This window comes from Paroedura picta, chromosome 16 (genome assembly GCF_049243985.1).
Source record: "Paroedura picta isolate Pp20150507F chromosome 16, Ppicta_v3.0, whole genome shotgun sequence".
Classification (NCBI taxonomy): Eukaryota; Metazoa; Chordata; class Lepidosauria; order Squamata; family Gekkonidae; genus Paroedura; species Paroedura picta.
In genome coordinates, this window is record NC_135384.1 from 1,914,037 (window position 1) to 1,934,572 (window position 20,536).

The 20,536-nt window shown below is 56.2% G+C and overlaps 1 protein-coding gene across 2 annotated transcripts in view; it reads left to right on the plus strand.

Moving 5' to 3' along the window:
- The window catches only part of PER1 (period circadian regulator 1), a 30,681-nt gene that overhangs the window by 2,783 nt on the left and 7,362 nt on the right, over positions 1-20,536 (plus strand). The window contains exons 1-15 of one of the 2 annotated variants that reach the window (XM_077313614.1): positions 8,614-8,913; positions 12,956-13,400; positions 14,001-14,099; positions 14,402-14,556; positions 14,783-14,904; positions 15,068-15,269; positions 15,634-15,685; positions 16,597-16,739; positions 17,652-17,730; positions 18,189-18,295; positions 18,426-18,579; positions 19,094-19,202; positions 19,311-19,442; positions 19,843-19,951; positions 20,127-20,280. In XM_077313614.1, coding sequence (XP_077169729.1) covers positions 13,150-13,400; positions 14,001-14,099; positions 14,402-14,556; positions 14,783-14,904; positions 15,068-15,269; positions 15,634-15,685; positions 16,597-16,739; positions 17,652-17,730; positions 18,189-18,295; positions 18,426-18,579; positions 19,094-19,202; positions 19,311-19,442; positions 19,843-19,951; positions 20,127-20,280 — 1,868 coding nt within the window. In that variant the 5' untranslated portion in view covers positions 8,614-8,913; positions 12,956-13,149. Of the gene's footprint in view, positions 1-8,613; positions 8,914-12,955; positions 13,401-14,000; positions 14,100-14,401; positions 14,557-14,782; positions 14,905-15,067; positions 15,270-15,633; positions 15,686-16,596; positions 16,740-17,651; positions 17,731-18,188; positions 18,296-18,425; positions 18,580-19,093; positions 19,203-19,310; positions 19,443-19,842; positions 19,952-20,126; positions 20,281-20,536 lie in introns of those variants that run through there. The other variant, XM_077313615.1, reaches the window with a different exon arrangement.

A 20,536-nucleotide genomic window follows, 5' to 3' on the forward strand; every position in this document is an offset into this window, starting at 1 on the left:
GCTTCATAAGGCAGAAGGCCGAAAGAGCTGGGACTCTTAAGCCGCGCTCGTGGCGTCCCGAACGTGTGAATGAATCCCCTCCCCCAAGGACGGGCGATTCCTCCGTCATCGGATGACCCAGAAAGCCAGTCGGTCGGGGTGGAGGGATCTGACAAGTGCTGCGGTACGTGGCGTGGCATCGCTGGGACCGGGCAGCTGGCGGGACAGAACATGTGGCCAAAAGAGGACAGCTCAAGGGAAGCTTAACTCTTGGCGGCAGAGGTGAGCGGGCGCCAGAGAGCGGCCGGATTAGCGCCGGGGACATCAGAGGCTGGAGCATCCTGCCGGGTCAAGGCCCCTCTGGAGGGATCAGTTATAATTATCCGCTGCAGATCTCCAGCATTCAGACCCTGTTCCCCAGGGAGGCACGGCCGGCAGTCCCTTGACGAAATGCAGGGGTTCCCGTTGGTGACTGATTGGGTCCTCGAGGAATGACCCACCGGGAGGTACTTGCTTCCTTCCTCCCTGGGACTCTGAGGAGGAGAGTATAGGAAGGGAAGCGTTGGAGGCGACTCAGCTCGGGACCCCATTCCCTGTTGAAGTGCTCTTCGTGAAGGATTAAAAGCCAACAAGCGACAGAGTTGGGGGCAGGGGGCGGCAGGTCAGCCGGTGAGACCGACCTAGCCGAACGCAGCAGCCGGTAGGTGTTCCTGCGGAATCAGCTCCTGGTCTGCTTAGGACTTTCGATCCTGTGGAACCTTCTAAGGAATCGCCTCTGGTACGTGTCTATGTGTGTTTGGGAGGGGGGGGGAGAGTTCTGAACGGGTGGAAACGGAATCGGAAATACAAGGTTCTACTTTTATGAAGTGCCCCAAACGCGCCGGGCGGGCAGTAGGGCAAAGGCGGGTGATGAGGCCGGGCGAAGCCACATCGTCTCAGACTCTGGGTGCCAAAGTCCTGCTGGCGGCAGTGCGCACCTCCCGGGGGTGTGTATGCGGCAGAGTGCTTGGCCACGTGCAGAGCCCTGTTTCCCAGCGTCTCCGCCACGCACCACTTCCCTCCACAGCACTGCCCCAGTTCTGATGTTCTGGAACATAGTGTCCCAGAGGAGTGTGCGGCTGGGCGGGGTTCTCTTGCCGAAACAAGCTGTCGAGCTGGAATTCCTGGACGAGGCCGGGCACTGCCTGCAGGGGGCAGCAGCCTTTCCGAACCGGAGGATCTGGAAGCGTGGCGTTGAACCTGCTGAAATTATGTTATTAATTTGGTTCATTTACACCCCACCATTCTTCCCGTGGCAGCTTGTGGCGTCCTCCTCTCCTCTGTTTTATCCTCGCAACCGCCCTGTGGGGTGGGTGATGCTGGGAGCGTGTGACTTTCCAAGGTCACCCAGTGGGCTTCCATGGCAGAGCAAGGATTCGAACCCGGGGCTCCCAGATCCTAGCAGGAACTACTGTTCTTAGAGCTGGGTGCCTGAATTGGCACCCCACCACTTTTCCACACTGTCAGTGATGCAAAGAAAGTTGGTGGTAAGTACCAAACTCTGCTGGCAAGGCCCTTTGTTGTCAGATTCTGCAGCTGCTTGATTTGGGGGGCGGGGGGGACTTCCCCGCTGGAAACCCCTTTAGGCTGATGCATAATTATGAGCTCTACTGAGGCAGTGGTGTATTAGCCTTTTGCACCAATCAATAGTGCAAAGTTTTGCAGCATCTTAAAGATAAATCAATTGTAGGAGAGCTTTTTGCAATTGGGAGCCTGACATTATCCAGTAGTGTGGAGGGGACAGGGCAAAAGGTCAAGAGGTTTAACCCCCCCCACCCCCCTTGGAGCATTATTTCCCTCCTCTCCCTCAGTGGGCAGGTGAGTGGACCTGAAAAACAGCCAATGTCTCCACTGACACCAAGACCGATGCTCTGGAATGTGGGGCGGGGTATATCTTAGGTCTTATGAGATTTATTCCCATTTTACGTATTATTGAGGACTGTTTTTAAGGGGTTATTAATTATATACGTTTTTATAGGAGGTAACAATGTCTTTCTTTTGTGAACCGCCGTGAGCTAGCTTGCTGGGAACGGTGGTATAAAAATGTAAACAAAAATAAATAATATAAATAAATAAGGAGGATTCAGACCCACAGCCGTGTGGGAGGGGCTCCCACCACTTGCCAAAGCTCCCCCCCCCCCCGCAGTCATTCACCGTTCTCCTTTATACTTTGTGCACCCACTGCTAATGGCTTCAGGGCACCCTCTCAAGGATGTTCTGCAGTCAGCCTGGGTGGGTGGATGGGTGGGTGCTAATAGCCACCCCTAAAACAATGATCCACTGTCCCAGGGCTGCTGGCTTTCCCCTGGGCATAGCCACCTGGCCTTTGTTCTCCTTGGCTTTGTTCCCCCACAGTCGCCTTGCTATTATCTTGTCCCTGTCTGTTTGAAGAGCAGAATTAGCATGTTTTCCGCATGGAAAGAAAGGGGCGAGGAGCTGGCAGGCGCCTGAACTCGCCCGAGAGAGCCAAGAGAACACTATGTTCCCGTCTGCCTTTTATGGGCCGCCTCCTCTTGTTCCTGCGGTCGGCGGTGTGGAAATAACCACCCTTGGCAACGCGGCCTGGGCCGGCGTGTGAGCAGGAGGGAGGGGGCAGAGGAGGGGCTTGCGGCAGAGGCTCCGCCTCCTTCCAGACACGGTTCGGGTGGGGGGCAGTGTCCAGCCCGTGTGAGCTGAGCTGGGAGGGTGTTACATAAGAGCTGGCAGCAACCGGCGGCCTGATCAGATGACCTGGTTATGGAAAGAATGTGGACTACACTCGCTCAGAATCAGCGTTTGCACCGATTACAGGCTTAGGCAGAGAGCTGGGGGGGGCGGGGCGGAATTCCTAAGCATTGTTGCCAACCTCCTGGTAGAGCCTGGAGGGTTACGGCTGATCTCTGGAAGTGGAAGATCAGTTCCCCTGGAGGAAAACGGCTGCTTTGGAGGGTGGGCCCTCATCTTCTCAAACTCTGCCCTCCCCAAATTTCCAGGAGCTTCCCAATCCAGAATTGGCAACCCTGAGAACCGCACGCCCGTTCCCTAGATTCTCTGCTTTGTTGTTGCAGGGAATTTGGACTTTAGCAAGGCTCTGGGTTGAAGGTGGACTTTGTTATGCGGGTCTGGATTCCCGGAGGCCTCTGCAAAGGGGGGCGAGGGGGGGGAAAGATTAAAACCTGGTCCCAAGCCCCCCCCCCCTCTCCAGAGAGGCAAGAAGCCCTTCCAAGGGAGAACTGGAGAGGAGAGCTGTGGAGTTTGCTTCATCTTGTGGGCTTGGGATCTTGTGCAGGAGGAGAGTGCTGGGAAGTGGATCCTTGCGTTAGACGTCCCACGAATGCAGTTATTGGGAAAAGCCAAGGCATTCAGGAGGTGGGGTTGGCCCCAGAGCAGAACACAGCCTGAAGGGTTAAGCAGATAGCGGGAAGTTAAGGCATCCTGTTGCTATTCCGGCCGCCTCTCCTCCTCCGTCTGTCCAACCCAAAAGTCTTGCAGATCCCCGCATCAAGAAAACGTGCAGCCTCTCGAGGACCAAGCGGGGAAGAGGCTTGTACCGATCTCGGCCCTGGTGGGAGAGTTTGTGTACATTAAGGAGGGCCGTCTTTTCGATTGCTCCGTGCGGGCGGCCATGTTGCTCCGAAGCGGCAGAGCCAAGTTCAGTGGTGCCTTGAAGACCACCCAAGTTTTATCCTGGGCATAAGCTCTTGTGCGCACTTTGCCCTGCCTTTTGGCTATTTTGGGATAAGAATGAGCAACTGCCTCTGCCGTTTCTTCCTCTCCAGGTTCCCATCATAGTGCTGCTGCTTCTGGAGAGAGGGCATGTGTGTTAATTTGCCAACCTTGCATCCTTTGTCACTCAGGGAGGGTGCGGAAGCAGGGGTGAAAAACCACAGGGAATGGCAGCCACAGTGAACTGGATCTGGATTAGCCATCGCGGGCGCATTGGCGCTCTCCGTTTTCTCTTCCTCTGCCGCTTTAAAGGGACTTTTAATGAGCATTTCTGCCGTAGGTGCCTCTGACAACAGCTAAAGCACTCACCCACCCCATGCTGTTCAGCGCACTTTGAGGCTGTGCAGTTAACACTGCTGATAGTTCCGTCCCTGGCGTAGCGACACAGAAGGATCCTGCAGTCTGAGTGGCTTTTCGAACAGGCCTCGAACTCGAATATAATATTTCTTTACTTAACCTGCCTCCTGAAAAGTATTCGTCATATTAGGCCTTTTTGAGATAGGGGCAGGGGAGAAGGAATTATTACGTTTTCTAAGGCATCCCTGTGCAGATGCTTTGGGGCAGTTCCGACTCCACAGGCGGACAGGCCAGCCGGCCAATCAGATCTCCCGCCTAATCAGTTCCTGTTCTTCACTACATGCGTTTGTAAAGGGGGGGTGAGTGGGAATCTGCCAGAGCTACATCCCTGCATCAGCATTGGTCATCCTGCCCTGTGCGGAGTCTTTTCAAAGGACTGCCACGCTTGGGCTTTTCGTGCTCTCTCTTCAGAGCACGACAACGGATGTTTTAAAATTAGTCACCGCGGCCCTTCTGTAGGCAGCCCGATCTAAGGGCCCAGGGCTACTCAGGGCGCTCTCCTAGGCCTCTTTTCCCCAACCGCTCTGCGGCTTAATCTAGCCTCCCGTTTGTCGCTTGCAGCAGGCGCTTGTCCGGCTTATTTGTCCGCGATCCGGTTGACCGTCATGGGTTTCCTACGGGGAACATCAGAGAATCACTGTGTCTATTTGTTAGTTGGATGCTGGGGAGTTTTCTGTTGGAAAAGCTTCCAGTCCCCTCAGATTATTGGGCATGCAAGGGGAAGCTGGTCAAAGGGACAGTGCAGACTGGCAGGGGAGTGGGGGGAATAGCGTGATGGTGGGAGTTGGAGAAAGCATGTCCTTCTCTCCCCCTCAGGGTGTGAAATTTATTCCCCCTTCCTTGCCTCCCATCTGTTGGCTGCTTATTTTGCCCCTACTGTTTCCATTCGGGTTTAGCATAAACCTGTGTGAGTATTCCTGGAACAAGAAGTCTCTTTCCAGGTTTCACGCAGGGCAGAGAAATGGCTGGTTTTTTCACTGTATAGGATGAGGGGTTCTGTGAAAATTCACAAGTTTGCCTGTCTAAAAGAGTGGGTTTGAATCCTGTCATGGAAACTTGGCCGGGTGACTTTGGGCCCGCTGCAAACTCTCAGCCTGGCCTACCTCCCAGGGCTGTTGTTTAGAGAGTACATAGGAGTGGGGAGACCAAGGCTGTGAACTGCTTTGAATCCCAAGGGAGGGGGAAGAGAAAAACAGGATATAAACAAATGGCAAACATTGACATTTTGTCTAAAATGCATAATGCCACCTTGTTGAGTTAAGGTCTTCTTTGACAATGAGCCTTTAATTAATAGCCAAACCGGAAGGCTCCCTATCCTGCCGAGGGGAGGGGGGGTCAGTGGGGTCACCTATTGCTCATGGCTGTGCATCAGAGATCCGATGGAAGGTGAAGCTATGGTTGGTGTGCCCCAGCTTGGGCTAAGAGGGCTCAGAGAATAGGCCCAGGGAGTCATTCGGGATCCCACTGTTTCCGAGGACAAAGGACACACAATGGAAGACCCGGCGGCTTTTGTAAGGGGAGCATAAAGGTTGTGTGCGTCTGAGAACTGGCAGGAGGGGTTGGGAGGGTCGCAGGCAGCTTTTCTCCCGAATTTGTTTCGACACACGCAGATGTAACATTTGAGACATCTCCGCAACAAACAACATCCATTGCTTTCCTCTCTCATGCTCCGGCTGGAGGCTAGCGGCGGTTTCTCTCTGCTACGTTCCTTGGGGAGGGGGGAGTTTAAAGAGTGCCCACCCTTGGGCACTCCAGATTATGATGCCAAACAAGCCCAAATCTTTGCAGATCCTGTCCCGGGTTTGAACTCCCCCCCCACCTTGTGCCATGGGAGCTTGGGAGGGGATCCTGGGCCAGTCACACTTCTTCAGCCCAGCCTACCTTGCAGGGTTGCTATGAGGGTCACGAGGAGAACTAACGTCAGCTGCTGTGGCTCCCCTGTGGGGAGAAAGGCAGCGTATAAATGAATTAAATAAAGAGAAACAAAATAATAAAGAAGCTGCAAATGGGGCCTGACCAGCAATGATACCTCTTTGCAAGGACTTTTTTCTTTTTTAATGTGATAGATACAAACAAAAAAAAGAGGTTGTGGCTCTATTTTTTGCCTACCATCCTTTTTGGTGCCTAAATGCACTTGGGTTCTCTAAGGAAAAACAAACAATGACATATATAAGTGAGCTGAACACCTTGTACTGATCAAACACACAGTTACGTAATGATGTGTATATTTCCTAGTTTTCTTGTGTGTGTATAAACCTAGAGGCCAGTGTACAGGAACTCTGCATGGAAACGCCCTGTCCTGAAGATGGCCAAGTGCCACCCTTCTGCGCACGCAGGAAGGAGCCCGTGGGGCCAGAAGGGCACGATGACAGTCCATAGGGAGTCTGCCATAGGAAGCATGAAGGGGGCTTTGCAGAGGGCCGGAGGGCTTCCCGCTCTAATGCCTAGAATGCAGACACAGTAAAAAGAGGGACCGAATCTTCTAAACAAAGTTTGAGTCCACTGGCACCTTTGAGGCCAACAAAGTTTTATTCAAGGTGTTAACTTAGTGTTGCGGTTAAGAACGGCGGCTTCTAATCTGATGAGCTGGGTTTGATTCCCCGTTTCCCCACAGGCAGCTGGCCGGGTGACCTTGGGCTTCTCACAGTCCTGATAGTGCTCTTCTTGTCCGGGCAGTAATCTCAGGGCTCTCTCAGCCTCCCCTCCCTCACAGAGTGTCTGTTGTGGGGAGAGAAAGGGAAGACACTTGTAAGCCGCTTTGAGACTCCTTCAGGGTAGTGAAAGCGGGGTATAAAACCAACTCTTCTTCTAATTTTCGTGTGCAAGCACACTTGTTCGGATACAATGCATGCGCACAGATGCTTATGCTTAAACTAGGTTGGTCTGAAAGGTGCCACTGGATGCAAACTTGGTTCGCCTGCATCAGACCGGCACAGCTAAATGACTCTTTGAAATGCCACTCTCCTTCATGGCCTATGGTCAGTGTGAAGTGTGACCACAAGGGTAGAAGCATTATACAATACAGGCAGCCTATCTAGTAAACAACTTGTGGCGTTTTGACTTCTGTTGACTGTGTGCGACCGCCTCAGATTGCTGCAAGGCACAGGGAGCCTCGGCATCCCATAACGACCTGCAGTGAGATGGGGGAACTGGGGCCTGGGTTGCAGAGCGCTGGTGGACTTTGCACCCCCAAACAAAAGGCCTTCAGAAGAGGAGAGGGATTGGAAGGACCTGAGCCGCTTCTGGTTCATTGCTTTGGAAGCAGCACTTAATTAACCAAATATTGATCTCTTCCAGCAGATTTGGCGGGCTGAGAAGGGCTTATTAAGTAAGGAGGTGTGGTCAGCAGATAATCACACCAGAGTCAATATTTTGTGCTTTTCCCTCTCGGCCTCTGTTGTTGAGTGGTTAAGAGCCCATCCCAGTTGTCTAAGAGCTGTTCTCACAGAGCGGTTCTCTTGGAGCTCTCAGCCCCACCTCCTTCACAGGGTGCCTGTGGTGGGGAGAGGAAGGGAAGCCGATTGTAAGCTGCTTTGAGACTCCGGCAGAGTAGTGAAAAGCGGGGAACAAAAGCCCAACTTTAAAAATTATCAGTAGTTGTACCTCTGTACCATACTTTTAATGAGGGGATCAATAATATCATGTATTTTTGGTGGATTTATTGTTATGTCATCTGCCGCTCTGCTGATAGTGGCAAGTAATAAATATAACAATAATTTATCATTTTGGTGTTTCTGAACTGCTGGTTTCTGAACTGCTCCGGAGAGAGGCAGCCATGGAAATGTATATTTTAAATAAACAGAGCCCTTGTGGTGTTTCTGCATTGGGCTTGTCAACCTCCAGGTGTGGCCTGGAGTTCTTATGGAATCACAGCTGATCTGGACTCTATAGTGATCACAGTGATCAGTTTCATTGGAGGAGATGACAGCTGGGGGGAGGGGCTCTGTGGCATCACATCTGCTTTGCGCTCTGTTTTCCCCCAAGACCCCCCAATCTCCAGGAATTCCCCAGCTCAAAGTTGGCAACCAGAATTCTGCACTACGGCCAGGCCAGTCTCTTGCTTTGGGCCGCTCGGCCAGAGAAGCCACGGCTGACAGCCCACCGCTAGTGTCGCCAAATCTGGACTGGGAAATTCTTGGGCATGTGGGGGTAGAGCCTGCATGGGTGGCATTTGGATAGGGACGGGGCTCAGCTAGGGTTGCCAACTCCTGCTTGGGGACACCCTGGAGATTTAGCGTGTGTGGGATCTGGGGCCGTCATAAATGGGATAAAATGCCGCAGACCCCCGTTTGCAAATCAGGCAGACTCGAAAGATGGGCTTCTAAGTCTCCAGTCCCCGCCCGGCGGTTGGCATCCCGGCCCGGGGAGCCTGCTGGTCGGCATGGCAACCCGGCTTCCGGTGCGGCGCTGCGTGAATGGCGAGGCTGGGGCCGGCGATTATGCAGTCGGAGCGGCGCCCTCCGATTGGCTCAGCGCGCCGGCCAATGGGGGCCTTCCCGGAACTGCCGGTGGCCTCGCCAGGGTACACGTGCGGGGTGTGACATCAGCGGCGCCCGGCCGAGGCAGCCCCGCCCGCCGGTTATACAATGGGCCGCTCCTGCTCCTCCTCCTCCGCCGCCGCCGCCCGCCTCGTCCCCGGCCAGAAGCGCCAGAGCCGCGCAGGGTGAGGAGGCTCCGCCGTGCCCGCCGCCCGCCCGCCCCAGTCAGTCTAGGCCAGCGCCCGCCAGGGAGGATGCCTCGCAGCCGCCACGGAGCCCCCCGCCAAGGCTGTGCCAGAGGCTCGCCACAGCACCGCTGCCCGTCCCAGGCCTGCGTCGGCTGAGCGCTCCGCCGGTGAGTGAGTGAGCGAGCGAGGGACGGGGCATGGGGGCGCCGCCCGGGCCCTGCTGGCATTGGGGGGGGGGGAGGAGGGGGCTGCCCGCCCGGTGCCCCGCCTGAGACCCCTTCCCCGGCCGGCCCCCGCTGCCGTCACGTGCGCCCTGCTGGCTGCGGGAACGGCATGTCCTCTCCGCGGCGCGTCTTGCCTGCCTGCCTGCCTGGCTGCCTGCGGGGGCGGTGGCGGGGCCGGGGTCCCAGCTGCAGGGGAATGGGGACGAGAGGGGCGTGGGGGAGGACGGGAGGTCCCGGGTCCGATCTCCGGCCCCTCCCCTCGAAAGGGGCCCAGAAAGGGACACGGGAGACGTCCCACCTGAGAGCCGCTGCCGGCCCGAGTGGGCAATAGTGGCGGGGCCAGGTGCGGTAGAAAGCTGCTGCCTGCGGCATTTTTATTCGGGGGGGGGGGGTAAGTTGGCAGGGCAGGAGGGGGTGTGGCGGAGTCCGGGCGCCCTGCATGTCCACAGCCCCGGCCGCCTTGCGGGCTTCTCTTGGCTGCGGACCTGGTCGGTGGCGGAGTCGACGTGCCGGAGTCCTCCGGAAGAAGTCGGAGCTCTGCTTGCGGCGTGAGCGGCCAGGCCGTCCCCCCCCCCCCCGTGTCCAGGCATGTTCTGCAGAGTGCTTCCCGTTAGATGTGGCGGCGGGGGGGGGGGAGGCACGCTTCAGTCCGCATGCGCCTCTCTGTCCTTTGGAAGGCGAGACTTTCAAGCGGTTTGGTGATGCTTTCATGTTCCGTTTATACACCTGGTTCCTTCTCTCCCCCCCCCCCAGAAGAAGGGAAGTGGGGAGGGGGGGTGTTTGTGCCTCCTTATAAGCAGCGGGGGGGGGGGCTCTCTGTTTGTTAATGCTCCAGCAGCCATGCTGTGCTCTTGTTTGCCATGACCTCCAAGTTGTGGGGCTGCTGGTGGCTTTGCGGCTCCTCCTCTTGTACCTTTCCAGCAGCCGCTTGCTGATAAGGCCGCTTGTCTTCGTGATAAGCGGGGGGGGGGGGGGGGGGGGGGGCTGGTCGACCGCAGCTGCTCAAAGGCATGACAGCAAAACTCCTCCCTCGGTTGAAAACGCGCTCTGGGTTTCCAGGTGGAATTTGCCAGAAGAAATGTTTCTCTTGGGTCGCTGAACGCTCTTGAAAAGAACAATTCCTGATTTGGCGGGCTCACCCAGAAGCCTAAAAGCAAAGTTTTCATGGTGTGCTTCAGGGCTAAGCGACGGAGACACCTAGTGCTTTAAATGTGGCATGAAATTCTGACATGGATGTGGGTGCTTGTGTTGTTGCAAATGGTAAGAATGCCCCATGACTACACTCATCGCGCAAGAGAGCTGTCCTTCTGGAATTTTCAACCGGCTCAGCAACTTACACATCCCTGTTACGCCTTTAAGAGTGTTATGAATTCACTGAAATCCAACTTGGCTCTGTTCCTAGGACATATGATTCATTTCAGGATGTTCAGCGATGAAAAAAAAAAAAACTTAGGCAGAAGTTCAGCACTTCTCCAAAGATATGTGCTCTAAATTCGGAGTATGACTTATCCTAGTTCCAGGGCAGAATGTTCTCGGGTTTGTAGGTGGAGTCCGGCTGGCAAGTCTCAGAGAATCCTTCCTCCAAAGGAGACGAAGAGCTCTGTGTGATCTGAAGGCTTGCCTGCTCTTCTGTCAATGCGATCCGCTGCTAGTGGTTACGCCACCTGGTCTCATCTGCAACCCCCACATGTGGGGCACTAATTTTGAATCTGTTCATGTTGATTTCTTTTGGGGGTGGGGGGGAAACACTAAGACCCACAAAGGTTTATTCAAGGCGTGAGCTTTCGTCTGCAGGGTCTGAGGAAATGTGCCTTGAATAAAGCGAGGGACCTTCCACCCCCCCACCCCTCCCGGATCTGTTTCTCTGCCGCCAGGGGGAGACGTGGAGACCCATAGCAGATGTTGCCGGACCCCCCCCCCCCTCCACAGTTGCCATGCCAATTCCGGGCTGTATTTCCAGCAGAGTCATACCTTGTAGGGCCGTTAATCCCAATTTGTTCCCCGAGGGGCCATCAGCCGTCTCCTAAACAATCTTTAAACAATAGGGTTTTGATGCGCAATCTACACACGTGTGCAGACATATGCGCTAAAGGGAAATTCCAACAATATATGTATATTCCTTCATGTTTTTAGAATGCAATTTTTAAAATATTCTTTATATATGTATTCTTCTGCAGCGGATTTTTTTAAAAAAAATCTCCAGAGTTTGGACTCTGACCTTTTCCCCATGTGCCTGTTTGTGTTCCTGTTTCCACACACAGAGAATAATGCAATTTCAGTCCGCTTTTGCAAGTAGATGGGATGGTGTGAAACGGCTCGTCAGCGCAAGGTTGGGGGAAGCCGCCCCTGTTGAATTGCTGCCTGTGAGCAGAGGGGGGGTGTCTAGGGGCTGGCATATACCCCTGAATTGTGGAGTCCCTTGCATTGGGGTCTTCTTTAGCTGAAATGCCTCCCTGGGAATAGAAGGGCAGAGAAAATAATATTCTGTGTGTGTGTGTGTGCGTTCACATTCCCTTTATTCATAAAAGTGGAGATGAAATTGATGGTGTACGCAGGTGAAAGTGAGAGCTTGCTTTCCTCTCCGACTCCGGTTTGTCACCGGGTTTCGTGCTATGCCTTATTCATTCTCTGAGGTAAAGGAAAGCGTAGAAAGCAGGAGATTAATTTCTTTTCCGTCCACAGACGCGTATTAATGACGTAGGTAAGCCACGAGGAATAATCTCCGGGCTCCGTTTATAGAATCCTGGCAGCAGGAGAAAGGAAGCAGCCCCCCCTGGAAGCCTTTTTCATAACCATTTTTGTAATTTACCGTTTTCGGGGAAAGCAAAACAACAAAACAACATTCAAGAATTCCTCCATTCCTGTTCCTCAGCCCCTCGATCGATTGTCATTTCTCAGTGTTCTTATATCGATGGCTGCGTGGAGATCAATGAAAAACCAAACCGAAAAAAGGGGAGGCGGAATCTGGTCTTTGCTCCGGGGGGAACCACACCACCCTCACAGAGAGATGCATGAGGAAATACAGCTCTCTCCAAAATCTCCTGCGAACGACCCGTTTATAATAATTGTTGCACGCAGGACCCTGGAGTTTTTCAGTCAAGAGGAGAGCAGCGGTGGATTTGCCATTACTTTCCGCTCTGTGGCATCCCTGAAGTTCCTCAGAGGTCTCTCATCAGAGGGCTAACCAGGGCTGACCCCGCTTGGTTTTCGAGCTCTGATGAGCGTCATCTCAGATGGTTCTGCCTTTAAGCTGGGCCGACTTTGCTCCTTGGCAGGAGCTTGTTAAATCTTTTTTTTAAATTGGTATAAATGACATCCACCAGCACAACTCCACAATTGTAGTCCACGTACACCTGCTGGTGTGTGATCCAAGGGGTGCAAAATGAGTCAAAGGCACTCCACAGTTGACGGGAGTCCTTGCACAGAGCTGCCCCCTGATCACAGCTGGGGGCTTCCAGACCGTTCTGGCCCCAGGTGACCCTCTGCTCTGGTCTGTCTGCCCTTCTGAGCTACGGGCACCCGGGATTTGGGGGGGGGAGCGAAACCGAGGAACCCAGGAGGCCGAGAAAGGCCCAAGGGCAGGAGATCGGGCCAGGGCGTTGTATAGCTGCGGCCTGCGCTAGACCCTGCCCTTTGGATGGGGACACCAAAGAGCGGAGCCCCTGGTAACGGGGCCAGATAAGGGTGCTCTAAAGCCTCATTACTTAATGCCGCGTGTTTTGGTTTCCGGGCATGATACTTGATGCGCAGTCGGCAGCTCGTCCGAGCCGTGCCCCACGTGGGAGAGCTACGGAGCGAGGGGCGCCGGTCCTTGCGTTTCCAGGAGCCCCTCTTACGCAAAAGCCCCTCCCCGCTTGCTTGCGTACCTCCGCTCTGTCACCAGCACCAGGGGCTGCCTCCGCAGCGTATTTGGTTTCGCATTTAATCCGGACTCATTGCTTAATCAGATTTCCTCTCCCCCCCTTATCTGTCTCCTCCCCCACAGTATTACCTAAGACTGACTCTTCTCGGATCCAGCCTTCTGCACGCTGCCCCAGCCTGCGAGACCCCCTCTCGGACCCTCCCGTTTCCTGCCTCCTCGGAAGCCTCCTCGCCGTGTTGGCGGTCGTGGAAGTCCCCGCGTTCTTCCCGCCTCTCCCCCCGGTTCCTCTGGCAGGGGCCCATGTCCCAGAAGCCATCATGAGCACCAGCTGCGAGCCTGGGCCGAACCCTTACGAAGGGGTCGGCGGTGGCAGCGGAGGCTCGGCCGCCCCCCAACGGGCCCGGGCCCAGCGTGGGGGAGACGCCCAGGGCCAGGCCAACGACGACATGGACGCCAACAGCAACGGCTCCAGCGGCAACGAGTCGCACGGAGACTCCCACAGCAGCTCCCGCAGCAGCGGCAACGGCAAAGATTCGGCCCTGCTGGAGACCACGGAGAGCAACAAGAGGTGAGGGTGGAGGGGGTGAGGCCAGGGACCGGCCCCGGGCATTGGGGCTTCCCTTTGCCTCAGACCCGTGAAGAGCGAGTAGGAGGTGTCCTGAGTTACTAGAATAGAGCTCTCAGAGGGAGCCTCCATATTCAGAGGCAGTCAATCCCTGACTCATAGAGTTCATGGAATTAAAAAAAAAAAGTTAGGGGACAGGGTCCCAGGAGGCACCTTCAGGGAAGGCCTCAGCCTCTCTGCCCTGTTGTTGCCCTCCAGAGGAACGGGTTGGCTGGACTAGTCTGATCCAGCAGGGCTTTCCTGGGGTTCTTAAAGTGGCCCAGCTGCATGGGTGGGTTAGCATCCCCTCTGGCCCTGAGGATGAAGGGTGAGGACTTCCATCTTCCCCTCCTAAGCGCTCGCCTGCTTTCCCCAGACATTCTGGGGTTTCTGGTGGGGTGGCTGCCAGGGGAGTCCCGAAGGGCGGGAGCCGCCAAAGGAAGCACCAAAGCCGCTCCGCTGGTGGGACCCGGCAGGAGCTTTGGAGGACCCCATCAGGGTGGCTCCCGCTGCGCCCCCTCCCCCAGCCAGGCTGACCTCGTGCCTCTCTGTGTCTCTCGCCAGCTCCAATTCGCAGAGTCCGTCTCCTCCCAGCAGCTCCATCGCCTACAGCCTCCTCAGTGCCAGCTCCGAGCAAGACAACCCCTCGACCAGCGGCTGCAGGTAAGCGCCTCACGAGGACGCTACGGCCGTTCCTTGACTGACCCCATCCCACCCTCCCCTGCAGTGGGAGCAATCGGAAGGGGGCTTTTGGCCAAGGTAAATAGGAGCACGCTGGAGCGAGGTGGTCGATCAAAACACAAAAAAACATTATTAAAAAGCATTTTGTGTTGTGTTACTTCCTGCCTCCGAAACCGTGGGAGGGGAAAGATTCTGTACGGACATGACTGGAGGGGGGGGACCTCAAAGCGCCTCGGCCCGCGGTTCTAATTTTCTTCTCCTTTCCCCCCTTTGTGCCCCTGCAGCAGTGAGCAGTCAGCTCGGGTGAAGACCCAGAAGGAGCTGATGAAGGCGCTGAAGGAGATGAAGATCCGGCTGCCCTCCGAGAAGCGCAGCAAGGGGAAGTCGGGGACCCTGGCCACCCTGCAGTACGCCTTGTCCTGTGTCAAGCAGGTCCAAGGTAAGAGCCTCTGGGCACTGCACCCTCCCAGCAGCTCACCTCACGAAGCCCCCAAAGTGGGCTGTGGATGGGAGCCAGGCAGGGTTGCTTCGGTGGGCTTCCAGTGGAGCAAGACAAGTGGATTTTTTGCGTCTCCGGAAGCGTTTGGGCCTCCCAGTGAGAGTCTGGTGCCCCCGCAGCACGGAGCTCTTGGATTGAGTTCCCTTCCTTCCTTTCCCCGTTCCAGCCAGCCAAGATTACTACCAGCAATGGACCATTGACGATAGCCAGCCCTGCAGCCTGGACATGTCCACGTACACCATCGAGGAGCTGGAGAACATCACCTCGGAGTACACCCTGAAAAACCCCGTGAGTGAATTTGGAATCCCCCAAACAAAATAGGGGTGAGGCCTGCAGCCCCTTTGCTGCTGGGGTCTCGTCTGCGGTGGCCCCTTGACTCCTCTTGCCGGTCTGCCGTGGCCATGGCTTCCTTACCCCATCCAACCCCTGCCGTTACCTTTTGCTCTCGAAGGATACCTTCTCCGTCGCCGTCTCCTTCATCACGGGGAAGATCGCCTACATCTCAGACCAGGCCGCCTTCATCCTGCGCTGCAAGAGGGACGTCTTCAAGGGGGCCAAGTTCGCAGAGTTCCTGGCACCACAAGACGTCAGCATCTTCTACGGGTCCACCACGCCGTACCACTTGCCTTCCTGGAGCGTCTGCACCTCTGTCAGTAAGTGTTGCCTCTGCCCAGAGGGCGGCAAAGAGCCCCCTTGGAATGAGAACAGTTTGGCCACCCCTGCATTAGAGAGCCCGCTTGGTGTAGTGGTTAGGAGGGCAGACTTCTAATCTGGAGAACTGGGTTTGATTCCCTGCTCCTCCTCCACATGCAGCCAGCTGGGTGACCTTGGGCTTGCCACGGCACTGAGAAAGCTGTTCTGACCCAGCAGGAATCTCGGGGCTCTCTCAGCCTCTCTGTTCAGCTTCTAAAGCAGCTAAGAGTTGGGATCAAACCAAGTGGGGAAGTTTCAAGGAAGGGTCCCAGTTTATTGCTCCTCTCCGCTAACCTGTCTCTCGCTCGCTTTCTGTCTTTCTAGCTGCCGCCGCCATGGACTACACCCAAGAGAAATCGGTGTTCTGCCGCATCAGGTGAGTTCCATCTTGGGATGGACCCCAAGGTGTGGGGGATAGGTAGAAGGAATCTGGAGCGGGGAGTGGGTCTGCGTTGGTGTCTAGCGGTGGTGTGCTCTGGGGGGCCGGGGGAGTTTTGCAGACAGAGCTGCCCCTCTGCCCCATCTCTTGCTTCACAGTGAGGGTGAACATCGCGAGAACCATTCCCCTGGGCCACCAGTGCGGGAGGAAGGCCGTGTGGGGTTCTGATCTGGTGGATTTGCATGCACAACTGTGTTTTGGGAGCCTTTTGGAAACATCTGGCCCTGCAACAAAGCAGAGACCCTTGTGTTCTGCATCCACACACGCACAATATTTCTTCACGTTCCCTGGCTGGCTGGCTGGCTGGCTCATCGGCCCGCCCTTTCCCCTTTCCTCCGCAGCCCTTAACAAAGTTAGGATGGTCTTGAGAGAAAGAGTAGCTTGGCCAAAATAAGGCTTGAGCCCTGGGTTCAGGTTTCAGGCGCTGTGAGGGCATGGGTGCGGGTCCTGGGGCCACGTGTGTGTGCTCTCCCTCAGTTTGTCCAACCGTGAAATGGGTTTAGCGCAGCAGGGTTGTGGCGAGAGTCAGCTAACCAAGGGCGAGGCAAGATGCCTGAGTAAAAGTCCCACAGGGAGAGCAAGCCTAAGAGTTAAGTGCAGCGGTCCAGAGACCAGCTGACCTAGCGGGTAGAGAGAGACTGCCCAGCCCTGCCGGGAAGAAGGTGGGGCAGGCTCTGGGTGCTGCTGTGGTGGTGGTGGTGGTGGTGGTGGTGGTACTCTGTGCATGGGGGGCAGGGTGGGTTAAGGGAAGGGGCGTGGGGGGCCGCAGGGTCCCCCGTTCTCTGTGTTGTTCTGGTCGTCCTGGTCTCCTCTGGCCTCTGGTCTTATTGCAGGCATTTGTTTCTCAGCGGAGGCCACAAGAGTGGGCAAGAGCTACGCTACTACCCCTTCCGGCTCACGCCGTACCTGACCAAAGTGCGCGACTCGGACAACGCCGAAGGACAGCCCTGCTGCCTGCTGATCGCCGAGCGCATCCACTCTGGCTACGAAGGTGAGGAGGAGGAGGCCGGGCAGAAGCAGAGGGGCAGTGTGAAGGGTCGGGCCTTCCTTTCTTCCCTTCAGAGGTGGTCAGGGCAAGGGGCGAGCAGAGCCTTCCTCAGTGGTCTCCCATCCAGGGACAGCCCCGCTTAGCTTCTCAGGTCTCAGGAGAACGGGCTAGCCTGGCCCATCCAGGTCAGGGCGAAATTTGGTCAGCCTCTGGCAGAGCTGTGAGGTCTCTGCAGCCCAGTGAATTTGCATCCTGTGACCTATTCCCCATCTGACCACACGAGGGCAGGAGCAGAGAGGGTTAATCTGTATCAGCGGGCATCCTGCGCTTGGCAGGAAATGGGATAGACCAGGGGTGATGGCTCGTGCTGGCAGGGGCTCATGGGAATTGTAGTCCATGGACTTCTGAAGAGCCCCCCTGTTTGGCTAACCCCAGTGTAGACTAGACTGAGTGACACCCTGCATCTGTCTCCTTTTTTTAACAGATAGATTCCAGTAGCAGCTTAGAGTCCAATAAGATTTTTGGAATAGAATCATAGAATGATATCGTTGGAAAGGGCCTCCAGGGTCATCTAGTCCAACCCCCTGCACTGTGCAGGACACTCACAGCTCCCTGCCTGCCCACAGTGACCCCAATTTCATGCCCAAGGGGTTCCCCCGCTCTCAAGAGTCAGAGTAGAAAAAACGGACAGAGGTTCCTTTGTCAGAGCCTTTCCCACACTGGGTTGTGTCCCAGAGGTCATTCCCGCTACCGGTGACACTTCCCCCATCCCAGACAAAGATAGTTCCTTGCTTTGGGGGGTGCACTGCTGGTCGGAGGACAGAGCCCCTCTCCTCAGATGCAGGGGAACGAATGTCGCTTTCCGAAGGGCCTGTTCTAACCCCGTGCTGCCTTCTTGACCTTTCTCCCCTGAAGCACCCAGAATTCCTCCGGATAAGAGAATCTTCACCACCAGACATACTCCCAGCTGCTTATTCCAGGATGTGGATGAACGGTAAGGAATCTAGAGGACATCTAGGCAAGGGGGGTCGGGATGGGGGTTCAGGGAGGGGCCCTCTCCTCTCCTCTCCTGGCAGCTGGGTTCATTGGAGGACTTGGGTTGTCCATCACCTCAGTGGGAGGGTCTTCCTACTTCAGGCTCCACAGTCATGGTTCGGGATGGGCCTTCGGTCTTGCTCCATTTAAGTCTGCAAGCCAGTCGGGTTTAGAGCAGGGAGAGGCAGATTTGGATCCCCAAGTTGATAGGGGGAATCTTGCTTGGGTGCCTTTGGGCCGGTCTGCACCCTTTTGACTCAGCCTACCTCACTGGGTTGTTGTGAGGATGAAAGGAGGAGATGGCCTTTCCATCATCCATGTTAGGTCCCCTTTGGGGAGGAAGGTGAGATATCGGTGAAGCAGATTCTGAACTGTGTGCTGCCCATTGTTGACCGCTGGTCCGCTCTTCCCTTTCAGGGCTGCCCCTCTGCTCGGCTACCTCCCCCAAGACCTGATCGGGACCCCCGTCCTCTTCTACCTGCACCCTGAGGACCGGCCTCTGATGCTGGCCATCCACAAGAAAAGTGAGTCCCCCGGGAAGGGAAGGGGCCACGCGGCCGGTCTCTGCCGGAAGTGCTCAGGCGCGGCGAGGGCTCGGTGGGGCTGGGGGTGGCGGTGCCTGCAGCCCCCTCTCACCCCCTTCCTCTCCTCCAGTCCTGCAGTATGGCGGCCAGCCCTTCGACCACTCGCCCATCCGCTTCTGCGCCCGCAACGGCGAATACGTCACCATCGACACCAGCTGGTCCAGCTTCGTCAACCCCTGGAGCCGAAAGGTCTCCTTCATCATGGGCAGGCACAAAGTGCGGACGTGAGTATCCGATAGGGGGGGGCGAGACTCTATATTTGGGGGGGGGGAGGGGGGTTGTCTTGCCCTAACTCTCTTCCCTCACACTCATCATCGTATCTGATTTAGTTCTCTTCAAATTTAACTGTGTTTATATATATCTATATCTATATCTATATATCTATATCTATATCTATATATCTATATCTATCTATCTATATATATATATATATATATATATATATAGAGAGAGAGAGAGAGAGAGAGAGAGAGAGAGAGAGAGAGGGGGGGGGGGGGGGACACCCCCGTACCTTACGGCAGGGGTAGTCAACCTGTGGTCCTCCAGATGTTCATGAACTACAATTCCCATGAGCCCCTGCCAGCGAACGCTGGTAGGGGCTCATGGGAATTGTAGTCCATGAACATCTGGAGGACCACAGGTTGACTACCCCTGATGTAGGGCATCATCAGAGGGTAGAACTTGCTGCCGTGAGATCTCCCCTCACCCGGTTCCCCTCTCCCCCTCTGCTCTCCCCAGGGGTCCCCTCAACGAGGACGTCTTCACCGCCCCGAAAACGCCAAAGGTGAAACCTGTGGAGCAGGACATCCAGGAGCTGTCTGAGCAGATCCACCGCCTCCTGCTGCAGGTGAGGAACGGCCCCTTCCCCCTTGGCCCCTTCCCCCTTGGCCCCTTCCTTCCCCCCCTCCCGCCCCCGCCCCTGCGGCAGGCTCTCACTGCCCTCCTTCCTTTGCAGCCGGTGCACAGCAGCGGATCCGCAGGGCTCTGCAGCCTCGGGAGCAACGCCTCCCACGAGCATTTCCTGAGCATCGCGTCCTCCAGCGACAGCAACGGCGTCCCCAATGAGGAGGCGCAAGCCGTGCGGCCGGTGAGGGCGTGTGCTTGCGCGGGAGGCTGGGGAGCGGGAAGCCCGCCTTGCAGGACAGTGTTCTGGGGATCCAGGAAGCACAGGAACGTGATCCTTAAGGCCCAGCTGTGATGGAGCCAGGGGTTCATGGGGGGGGTGGGCAGAGGCACCTGGTCCCCACTGGGACAACTCCCTCTTTCCCTGGACAGATCCGGGGAGTTGGGGGAAGGGGGGCTTCTGGAAAGGGTGCCCCGTGGGTCCAAGGACACCTGGGGGGGGGGGGGGGGTTGGTCACAAGGTTTGCAGCAAGGCTTTCTCTCAGAGCCATGAATTGGGGAGCAGAGGGCGGGGCTTGAAGCTGGTGAGCGGGATGTGGGGAAGACCGTGGGCAGCTCTGACTCTTCTCCCTGCTCGACCACAGATGACCTTTCAGGAGATCTGCAAGGACGTGCACATGGTGAAGAACCAGGGCCAGAAGGTCTTCATTGAATCCCGAGTCAGGCCCCAATCCGCCAAGCACACCCGCGCAGGTGAGGTGGGGAGGTGCTGTGAGCGGGATTGGGCGGGTGTGTCTTTTGCCCCGATGGACCAGAAGGGCTGATTTGGTATAAGGCAGCTTCATGTGCTTTCCTGGGGCTTTGGGTGTGCATCGGACCCAGTTGTAACCTCTGTAACCCACCCCCACCCCCCGCTTCCTTTTTCCAGCCCTGGAAGCCCCGGCCAAGCGTAGTATCCAGCCGAGGGAGTCCCTGCGGGAGCTGGAGAGGGCCGGGAAGGCAGCCACCTCGGAGGAGTCCGTGCGGAAGGAGCCGTCCAACTACTCCTACCAGCAGATCAACTGCCTGGACGGGATCATCAGGTGAGACTCCACCCCCCTGGCTCAGCTGTGGGGCAGCAGGAAGAGACAGCAGGGCCCCTTCCAGCTCCAGGCGCCTGTGAGCTCCGGTTTTCTCGGCCCTTTTTGTTTCCTTCCTTTTCCCTTTTAATTCGGGGGAGGCAAAGTCCGAGAAACCGGACGGCATGTTGTGCTTCAGGTCGGCGTAGCGCCTAGGCAGAACTTCATAGTGACTGGGAGGGTTTCAGAGCAGCCAGAAGGGTCGGCCGTTGTCAGCAAG